At 33.4% G+C, this 11,979-nt stretch overlaps 1 protein-coding gene across 2 annotated transcripts in view; it reads right to left on the bottom strand.

Annotated features, from left to right (window-relative positions):
* LOC145296814 (COP9 signalosome complex subunit 5-like) overlaps window positions 1–11,979 on the bottom strand; it is a 77,137-nt gene that overhangs the window by 20,055 nt on the left and 45,103 nt on the right. The window contains exon 1 of one of the 2 annotated variants that reach the window (XM_080142898.1): window positions 2,408–2,826. The exons of the other annotated variant lie outside the window; for it this stretch is intronic. Coding sequence (XP_079999024.1) covers window positions 2,408–2,541 — 134 coding nt within the window. The 5' untranslated portion in view covers window positions 2,542–2,826. Of the gene's footprint in view, window positions 1–2,407; window positions 2,827–11,979 lie in introns of those variants that run through there. 2 annotated transcript variants of the gene reach the window in all.

The following is an 11,979-nucleotide window of genomic DNA, read 5'->3' on the forward strand; positions in this document are numbered from 1 at the left end:
GTACGTCCAAGGATGGAGTACTGTTGCCACATCTGGGCAGGAGCTGCTAGAAAGGACTTGTCCTGCCTTGATAGAGTTCAAAATAGACTTTGTAGCCTCGTAGGAGATGTACTTTTCTCTTCTCTGCAACCTCTATCTCACAGAAGAGATGTTGCGAGTTTGTCTCTGCTTTATCGTTATTTTCATGGAAAATGTTCGAGTGAGCTTCAGTCTATGGTCCCCCCTCGCAAAACTTTCACAAAAAACACTCGTCTAGCTGAAAACACTATCAATAATTCTCCCCCACTCTTTATCTGTGCCTAAACCTAAACGTAGATTCCATGAACAAAGTTTCTTTCTTAGAACTGCACACCTGTGGAATTGTCTTCCGTTTTCCTGCTTTCTGGTTGACTACAATCTGATTGTCTTCAAGTCTAACGTAAACAAGTTCTTGATGAGTCGTTCCATATAAGTTAACAAATTTACCGAATTTCCATTACTAATGATTACTATATTGTCCAATTTCTACTGTACACTCTTTAACCCTTATTCTCGAGTGGCCTCTTGGCCTTGATAATGTGGTGATGCCTTGTGTAAAAAAAAAAATAAAATAAAATTAAAAAAAAAAAAATCAGAAATTACAACAGGCTCACCTTTTAAACTTCAACGTAAATTTTATTAAAGCACAAAGATCCAATTTGCAAAAGATGCGTCATTTTCAGCTATCTGCCATAAAGGATCGGTAAAATCACAAAGGAGTAATAGTTCATCTTTGATAGAAAGTTGGGTTCCAAATCCGCCTACAAAGAACGCTGCATAGGTTGACACACCGACCAATGAGGAGCCTGCTTATTTTTGCAGAATTTCTCACAGTTTATTTAATAATGTATAAATACCGAAAATTTCAGGAAAATATGACTTACTAGATTTTTAAAACATGGGTATGTTTACGGCTTCAAAAACGTCACTACATAGGAAGTTGTTTTAAAGCGTCGATAATGTAAACAAGATTTTAGTCTCGTATTTTCATTATTTTTGTATGCTGTAAATTTTTTTTTTTTTTTTTTTTAAATATTAGCAGTTTATTTGAAGCTTCGGGTTTGTATTACTATACACAGATTCGAAAAAGTTGTAAAAAAACAAATATATAACAAATAAATGTTATCAAAGGCAAGATAAGTTACTTTTCTACCCAATTGGATATGTTTTTAGTGTTTATATTTAATGTAACATGTTTATTCAGCTCGAAAAACATACAATGTTTACCGATGTATTGGAAAATTTTTAAATGGCACCCGACTCTCTCTTTAACACGGTAAGTTTGGGAAAAGGTGTTATAAATAAAAAACTAGACAAAATATTGTCATGAACTCGCTCAATATATGTTACCGTGACATAGGTTGAGTCAACGGTAAGGTTGACATATATTCGGTGGTTTTTAATAGTATTTTGTGTAGTTTTTTTATTTATAACACCTTTTTTAAATTTCCAATACATCAGTAAACACTGTATGTTTTTCGAGCTGAATAAACATGTTACATTAAATATAAACACTAAAAACATATCCAATTGGGTAAAAAAGTAACTTATCTTGCCTTTGATAACATTTATTTGTTATATATTTGTTTTTTGACAACTTTTTCGAATCTATGTGTACAGTAATACAAACCCGAAGCTTCTTTTAAATGGTAAAAAAAAAGAAGTTAATATATTAAATTAAAGTTATCGTGTTACATATCAGGGGGGGGGGATTAAAACTGTGGTGCGCGTTGGCCGTTGGAGTTGGAGGTACCTAAAAAAACTTGCTATAAGTTCGTATTTTAAAGCTATTTATTTTAAAATTGAAACGTGGTTTGATATGTGGTAGTTTTAGATAGAATTTTCAAGATGAATTCAATTTTTATGGTATTTTTTGTTTATTAAATTGTTAGGTGAAAGTACAAAATAGTTACAAAACCGCCTTCCCATCCCTATGTTAAGACTATGTTCTTAAATAATAACGTTATTATTTCAGTACGATCCGTATTCTGCTGGAATATGACGTGGTTTACTGTCGAAATCCAGTACATTTTAAATACTTAACATGACTGAAATAGAAATTAACCAATAATTACAACGATTTTATTACCATTTGCAACTTACATCCCTATCGCGTTCAAAAAAGAATCGTTTACATTCAAAGAGATAAATCTAAGTCTTTTCGGTGTGCATCAAGAGAGAGGGGGGCGAGTAACTTTGCTAATTTTAACAATTATCATGTACATTTATTAAAATACATAAAGTATATTTATATGCCACTAAATTTTGATGTTATTAAAACTGGAACTTTCGGGAGCATTTTTATTTATCACTCAAAACGAAAACACTCAACCAGTTACACAGAAAAAAAAAAAGAACCAGTTCTTCTTGTCATTATTATCTTACTTACTTTTTCTCCCATGGCTTTGCGGTAAGAATATCTTGTTGTTGCTTCTTATCATATCGATAGATTTCATCGACACTGCTAACAGTTTCAACATTGTTTTGCAAGACCCATGTCTTATGTGCTGTTTCAGCGTCCATCTTTTTTATTATTCGATGTTTACGCCACCTAGTGTCACGATAATTAAACTAAAGAGCGGATAATCGCTCTCCTAAAACTAAGTCTAAATAGGTTTTAGATGAGAGGGAGGGTAAAATTCTTATCCTTTATTCCCATAAATGCGATTCTATTTTTTTTTTCTCTCTCTCCTATCACTGAAAATATGTGGAGAGAATTTAAATAAATAAATATTTTAAACTTTAGGGTGGTGTTTACTATAGAAATATAACAGAAGCTTTTGAACGAGACAAAACCAACATTTGTTCAGCACAAATTTACGGAAAAAGTCGAATCAAAACGAACCGGCGTTAAAATCAAAACGAGGCGGGTTTTTGATAGAAAAAAAAATGAATGAAAAACACTCACCGTATATTTATTTTTATGACAATTTATTTATTTTACGGAGGCAATTAATGATCTCTCTCTCTCTCTCTCTCTCTCTCTCTCTCTCTCTCTCTCTCTCTCTCTCTCTCTCTCTCTGTTTTCAAGTTACGTTTTTGAGTTCTGGTTTCTGCTGAACGTTTGCCTTAGAAAATATAGTCACATTTTTTTTTTATTATTTGATAGTGAGGGGAGGGGGGTCCCGGAAGAACTATTTAAGAAAAAAAAAAAAAAACAAACAATTTTGGCCTTTCCGCATTGATAAAAACTTCTTCATTCAAATATTGGTAAATTTATACAAATACCGTGACAGCGAATTAGTAGAAAAAAATGTACCCTAACCCTAACCCTAACCCAGTTTTCAGATTCGTGTTCAGCACACCGAAACGTAACAGAATACTACATAAAAGATTTTACTAATTCGCTGTCACGGTGTTTGCGGTGTCATTTACGTTTATTTTATTTTTTAAGGCCATTGTTGGGATGACTTTTTGTCCTGTCGACTAAGGTATGGCTTTGGTCCTGTAGTTCACCCTCCTTAGCTTTATCTTCTCCCTTTCAGAAAATGTTAGTTTATTGTTAGTCGCCTGAGACGCCCTTACCAGGAAATACTGGTCAGTCATTTTTACAGGCTAGAGTACTCTGCCTCTAGGATACTGCCTCTTTAAATACCATTTTTTGACCCTTGTGTCACATCATACTGCCAAAGGAGGGAGGTAAATATCGTTTGCATTTTAGAAGCACTTAATCCCTAATATCTCATCTGATTTAGTTGTTGAAAAACATATGTTGATAACAGTTTCACCTGAGCAGTCTAAACACATGACAAGCCCAGCCACAATAATTCACAATTCTATCAGGTATTTGGCAACAAAAGTCAAGCCGCTTAATGATGTCAGAAGACATTACAGATTTGGAAGGTCCTTTTTAGTAGCTCCAATTTGGGGATAGACAGAGAAACATTTTTTTTTAAAATGTCGAAATAATTATCATCATTTCCAATGAAGGTCACTTTGACGTATAAAAACGTTATCAATACAGAGAAAGAAAAGCAAAAGCAACAAAAAAATAGAGAAGAGAAAAGACTTGGTGGATAGAAACAAACGAACAGTTTTATTAAAAAAAGAAAAAAAAAACTTAGAGCTAAAAAAAGTTCGCGATTTGTCTGCTGTTAAGATTTTGCTCTCAGCAACAAAGAAATATTCTTTGTGTGGTAACAATTACGAAAGGTAGAAAGAAAAAGAGAAAGACAGGTTGAGCAGGCTTTTTTTACTACTTACTGCTGTGATATGAAATTTCGACCAACGTAGGATTTTTTTTAGAAAGTCTTAACACTTTTAGCAAAGTCAAAAAGTATTCGCTCCCTTTGTTTGCAATTTAAGTTTACACTTTATAATGTCTTTTTTAAATAAAAATCCACTTGAATAGATTAGTTGAAATATCTGCAGACAAAGATAACTTATTATCTGAAATAATGTTCCGAGAGTGTTCGTTTAGCAAGGAATTTATTTCCTCATTTTCCTTATTTTCCTGAAGGAATAACTTGTAAAATAAACACACATAGTTCTTCGTATAAGTACGTTTTCTGAAGAGGAAAGAAGTCCAGTAAAAAAACTTCCTCGTTTATTCTTTGAGTTCAGCCAGAATAGAAATGTTCTTTTCTTTTGACTTAGAAAAAACTGCAGCTTGTCCGTTTTTTCAGGCCTTAGGTGAAAATATCTAGTTGATAGACACTTTTTACTTCAATCTTTCCTAGTAAGAATATTTCTATCATGTGTCATCTCTCCTGCAAGCTGGTATTTTTCCAACATATTTAAATGCAAGTCTTTGCTAGATTTCTTAGATTTTCTTGAAGTAGATTCCTCTCAGTGAGATATGAATACGTCAGGTAACTTAGACATAATCACTCCAATGCTACAAACTTTCCCAGGTAACTTAGACGAGTTCACTTCAACATTTTAACATTCTGTTTAGATGGAGAGAAGAAAGCACGTCAACCCATTTCAAATGTCCATTCCATTCCAGTTCAAACTGCCAACTTCAGCTTGAAATTTATTACACTATGAGGGAATGTGCAGATCAAACAACAGGCAGAAATTAGTCACATGACTTACAACATCAACAGCAGTATGCAAACTCAAAAGAAAGGAATAAGAGGTAAAAAAAAGAAAAAACATATCCTCAAAAAAATTTCTCCAGAAAACTTTTTTAGGTTATAAATACTTAAATGAGAGAAATGTTAATTGATAAACACAAACAAAATAATAAATTCAGAAGCATGAGTTCACAAAATAAATATTTTCTATGTGTTTAAAATGGAAGTTTACATGGATAGGAAAACCTAGAATGATTTTGAAAGTCCTTGTAGAACAAAATAGAGTCATTAGCTGATATAATTAAGAAGCATGAATTGATAATTTAAAGGCAGTGAATTATTCACAAGTCTGAAAAATTGTAATCAACTTAATTAGACAAATTATATTTGATTAAAAGTTATTATAAGAATCAATGTTTATTTATTTTCATTGTAGAAAGTTCAATGAAAAATGTTAGGAGCATTAAAATTAATAAGTTTATGCATTTGTTTTGATGAGCAGACGACACTGTAAAATAGTTAATGTGTTGTGTGCATGTGTGCGTGTTAGTGTTAGAGTATGTGTAGTTATGACCACAGATACTATTCACCTTGGATTACCTGAGATCGGATGTAATACTTACCAGCCTAATATGCTCTCCTGAATATCACGCTCACTCTACACTTTGGTTCAGATTTCTCAACTAAATACTACCAACTATCACTTCATGGTGACAGCAATGACGGTTCCCTTTATATCTACCCTACCGTGAACTAAACCTAAAAGGATGGGATGTGTTAAATATATATGGATGGCATTACAAACACAAAATAAAACAGTATGTAACAGGTGAAATAATACACACAATGCCATTTTTCTAACCATGAGTAAGCATTGTTTTCATCATACCTATCTTTCAAATGTAAAATTCTTGTTAGAATATATGTATATATATATATATATATCTATATATATATATATATATATATATATATATAATTTATCCATTTATCTAGTGTTTCCTTTTCAGATTAAATATGTTTTTAACTCATTTCAAAGTGTTTTTTAACATATTTTATTAACTGTTTGCTCATATATATATATATATATATATATATATATATATATATATATATATAAAAGTTATAAAAAATATATATGGCGATAAAGCCTATGTATTGAGTATTTTTGAAGTAAATACTTAAAGTTTACGCATAAATTTATACTTTCGTATATTAATTTTATGTGAATAAATGGAGTAGTTATATATATATATATATATATATATATATATATATATATATATATATATATATATATATATATATATATGAATTTTTATCAATTACTAGGAATCCGTTCTGTTTACTTCTGGAACAATACCCATCACATATTTCAGATATGTTGACAACGCTTTTGCTATGTTTTTATTGCAAAGTGAAGCGTCAGTATTTTTCAGCAGGTTGAATTCTCTGTATGGAGCTCTGAAGTTCACTATGGAAAGTGAGAAGGACAATTTTCTTCCCTTCTAGGATGTTCTTCGAAGGTTCAAGAGGGGGATTTCTCCCTACCATTTATAGGAAGCCTACTTTCAGTGGCTTATATGTGAACTGGTCATCTTTTGTACCTAAATCATGTAAGGTCGGCCTTATATATATATATATATATATATATATATATATATATATATATATATATATATATATATATATATCACTACTTAATTTACTCACATAAAATTAAGATACGAAAGTATACATTTATGCGTAAACTTTAAGTATTTACTTCAAAAGTGCTCAATACGTAGGTAGAGCTAGTTAGTAAGTTATAAAATGTATATGGCGATTAAGCTACACTGAATATTCCGTGTTTCATCCACTCTTGGACTCTTCAGGCTTATGCGCGAATTCTGTGGTTGTTTGTCGTTTTTATATGCTCATCTTCTATTGAGATTTTAGTTAGCCAATCAGCTTTCTAGTATCTACCGCGCCCTTCCTATCAGCCAATGAGCATGCATTTATCGGACAAAGGCCTATTTGACCTCTGGTTGACCTGTTCCTTTATGTGTGCTCTATTTAGCTTGAATATTTAGTTTCTTGATCTTTTTTAAATCTAGGTTAGTGTTTTTTTTTTAATGTTAGTTTATATATAAATATATATATGTGTACACACATATATGCACATATATATATACACATATATATACATACATATATGTGTGATCGTTTATGTATATTCATGTTTATTTAATTTATTTATTTGTTTATTTTCTATTGTTTTTGTTAGTTTTAAAACTATTTTGTATCGCTATCCTAGAGTAAATTTTATCTTGTGAACACAGTTGTTTGCTATTTCTTTTCTACAGTTTAATAGATGTTGGGGTTCTTTAAAGTACAGGATAGCAAATTTTTCATGAAGGCATAATCTACATGGGTCGTCTAGGTCCCTACACGTGGTAGCTTGTCTTATTATTTTCCATTCAACTACCGACTATATTGTAAAAGTACCAGGACCTGCAGTCTTCTGGCTTCTGACATGCAAAAATCTGAAACTAATAACGATACATGTGGACAAATACACTCTTCTATCAGCCAACTTATGTCACAATACCCCAAGCAGTTTGATATGACTGGAAATTTTAATGAAACCACCAAACTCCTACTACAGGAAGATGTAGATTCTTTCACTGACCCTCCATGTAAATGCAATATCCACCTAAAAGATAAATTAAAGGAGGAAATTAACAGGCTTCTTGAGGAATATATGCTCCATAAAGTTGAGGAACACACAGACTGGTGTTCTAGTTTGGCATACAGCACAAAGAAAGACAAGTGCCTGCGAATATGCACAGATTGTTATATATACATCAAGGAACACGAGTTATCTCCCTTTGACTGGGATTACTCCCACCATCACCATTGCCTACAACCTCCCACCATACAATCACGTGGTATATCATAGTAGCAAAAACTACTACTCTTTCTTTAGTGTTAATAAAGCTTCTGTTACGTTCACACATCTGTCTCTCTATTCTCTTGATGTTCTTTCTAACCCTTTACTAATACAGGCCACATAATACAACATGGTGTCAGAAAATAATTACAACCCTTAACACTCACAAACATAAATAATATATATATATATATATATATATATATATATATATATAATAAATTCCACAGCCAAACAACGTCGCAGCCCACAAGAGAGCCATGACAGTTAATGAACTGGAAGTCCAAGACTCGAGTTTCGCCCTCATGTGGACTCATCAGTTAGACGCATCCGAACTCAGGATTCGAAACCCAAGCCTCTTGCATGCGAGGCAAGCACTCTACCAACTGAGCAAATGCCCCGCACACAAGAATTTTCTATTAACCAACACAGATCAAGCAAACCGCGCTGAAATCCGACTGTGAAATGAACCTACTTTGTCTCGACAAGGGATGCGGTCATCCAACCAGCTAATAACCCCAAGCCGATGTCTCACAAGTAGGGGTTTTAACTCGAAAGGACGATGCCATCCAGCAATACTAACCAAGCGAGCAACTTATATATATATATATATATATACAAGCAAAAAACTATGGAGTTTTTGCTGCACCCCAAAGAACTTAACTTTTCATCAGACAATCTCAGACAAGAATGGGATACATGGAAAAAAACAATTCAAGTTATTTTTACAAGCAACAGAGTCAGATAAAAAGCCGGAGAAGGTTAAAACATTGATACTATTGACCTGTATAGGAAATGAAGGAAGAAAAATATACTACACCTTCAAGTCCGAGAACAAAGAACAGAAATACAACTTGAAAAATGTGATAGAAAAATTCGACTTGCACTGCCAATCAAGAAAAAACCTAACTTTTCTCACATACCATTTCTTGACATGCAAGCAAAAAGAAACGCAGAGATTCGATGAATATGTCACCGAACTACGACAAAAAGCAAGCAAATGCGAATTTGGAGAACTTACCGGGAGACTAATAAAAGATATTTTTATCTGTGGCATTAACGATAATATGCTTCAAGAAAGAATGCTGAGAAAACCGTTGTTGGATTTAGAAAAAGCAGTTCAAGCAGGGCTCAGTGCCAAAGAAATGAAGAGACACTCTAAAATAATGGCCACGTCAGACACAGAAAATATATCGCTAATTTGGGACATGAAGAAAAACAGAATAACAAAAAACAAGATGTCTGCCCATGCAACCTTTAAACAAGAAGACAAAAAGCCTACCAAAACACAGTACTGGATTGAAAAATGTACCTATTGCTCTGGTTCGCACCAGAAAAACAACTGTCTGGCATACAACAAAACCTGTACAAACTGTGGAAAAAAACGGCATTATGCACGAATGTGTCGAACAAAAAAGAAAAAGCTATACAATGTCCGACAATCATACAACTCAGGCTACGTGGAGTCAGACCAGTTTAACTTGGACGCCATATTGGAAAAGAAAATATACACGTGCCCCAAACTGACAAGTGGAAAATAAAACTACAAGGTAATGAAACATTTATTAATTTTAAAATTGATACAGGAGCTGAAGTGAATGTAATACCAGTAAAGATTTACAACACAATAAAACCTAATATGATACAGCTACAAAACAAAGACATAAAAATAAATACCCAGTTTATCGTAGCAAATACTAATGCAAATGTAGTAATTAGTGCAAACACAACGGAAAATCTGGGATTGATAAAAAGAATATATTCGATAAATAAGACTGATACAGAAGCCCTAATAGGAAGATACAAAGACTGCTTTGGTGGCATCGGAAAATTACCGGTCACTATAAATCCAGATATAAAACCCGTTATAAATCCCGCAAGAAATATCCCATTTGGCATGAAACCAAGATTAAAAAAGAACTTGAGAAAATGACAAAACTGGGAATAAAACCCACTAAAGAACCTCTAATGCACCATGAAATAGCAGTAACACCATGGACGAAAGTTGCGACAAACATTTTTTATTTATACAATAAAGCATATGTAGTAATAATAGACTACACAACGAGATACTTTGATATCCACAAACTTGATGAGTGAAAATCACGCACAGTGATCAATAAAATAAAAAACACTTTCGCAAAATTGGAATTCCACAAATAGTGATCAGCAACAATGGACCTGAGTTCACATCATCAGAATTTAGACAATATGTTTAAACATGTTTTTTTCCTCACATACACACACCTACATGTACGCACGCACACACGCACACACGCACACGTACATATATTCACGTTCACGTACATACACTCACATTCACGTGCATACACACACACGCTAACGTACACACATGTACGCACACATACGCACTACAGACCTTCGAACAATTGAAAACTGCTTTGGAAAACTTCACCAAACTTACATATATCCAAGACAGCGATACAACAGAACTTACACTTACAACGGATGCATCAGAAATAGCAGTAGGAGCTGTCATTCACCAAATTTCTGACAACAAAATGATCCCTATTTCATTCTTCTCTGCCAAAGCGCAGACTAAATATAACACTTTCTCGGCAATTTACCTTGCAATTAAGCACTTTAAACATCTCCTCGAAGGCAGAAAATTTTCCATTTATACAAATCATAAACCCCTAACATTTGCTCTACACACACATGTCGACAAATACGGTTTCATAGACAATCAAAAGCATCTTTGGCTATGAACAAAAACAAAGCGGACTGGTCAGACAATTTGCAACTCATTCGCCTAGCAATTCACAACACTCTGAAGGAAGATTTGCAGAGCACACTTGCAGAATTAGTTTTCGGATCAACACTGATTTTACCAGGACAATTCTGCGAAAACAATAAAGACATTTCCCCAACGCGAACTTTTGTTATGGATTTAAAACATAAAATGTCACGATTAAAATTCAACCCAACCAAAAAGCCAGAAACAAACATTTTCGTTCCAAGCGATATTCACACCTGTAAATAGGTTTTTATCAGGAACAATGCAGTCAAAAAACCACTCTGTCCAAATTATTCTGGACTTTATCTAGTTCTCGACAGAGGTGAAAAGTACTTTACCATTTTAAAAAGAGATAAAAAAGACACTATTGCAATAGACAGACTTAAACCTGCATTCATAGACGAACAATTACACATTTCTCCTAGTCCAATACAAGAACATACACACTCACAAACTGACAAAGAAATTACAAAAACAACACACCACAAACAACAACAAAAACAGGTCGAAAAGTTGATTGGCCAAAACATTTCAAACAATACATAACTTATTAAAAAATATATATATATATATCTATATACATAAAAAAAATATACATAAACAAAAAACGAAAATGAAATACGTTTCTCTTGTATATATATATATATTTTTTTCCTCCTCAGGAGGGGGAGTCTTGTTCGAACATGTTTTTTCCTCACATACACACACCCACATGTACGCACGCACACATGCACTCATACACACGTACATATATCCACATTCGCGTACATACACTCACATTCATGTGCATACACATACATGCTAACGTACACACATGTACGCATACATACGCACACATACGCACACATGGGCAATGTCACTTCCCTTTAAAGGAAATCCAGACATGCGCAGTCAGAACACTGACAAAAACGTTCAACTTCCTTTTTCTTCCCTTTTGCCTTGGTTCGTCAGCCAGACAAGTTTGCGTCCACAGTTTGTGGACTGAAGACCCTTCCACATGGACGACTGCTACGATGCACGCACAGCTTTACTGAGGTCAACCTCCTGTCCCTTTCTTTTTCTACATGCTGGACTGCCTTTTTTCTTTCCCCTACTTTATTCCTCTTTTTTCCACGCACGTAGTCATCAACGACTGAACTGAACACATGTTCCACCTAAACCATTTATTTTCAACAGAAAATAAACATGTTTATTTTATTCAGCAAGTGAGCTTTTTTTTCTTTCCTTCCATTCATTTCATTATTTTCTTTTGT

This window comes from Euprymna scolopes, chromosome 17 (genome assembly GCF_053919585.1).
Source record: "Euprymna scolopes isolate OS-2025 chromosome 17, ASM5391958v1, whole genome shotgun sequence".
Classification (NCBI taxonomy): Eukaryota; Metazoa; Mollusca; class Cephalopoda; order Sepiida; family Sepiolidae; genus Euprymna; species Euprymna scolopes.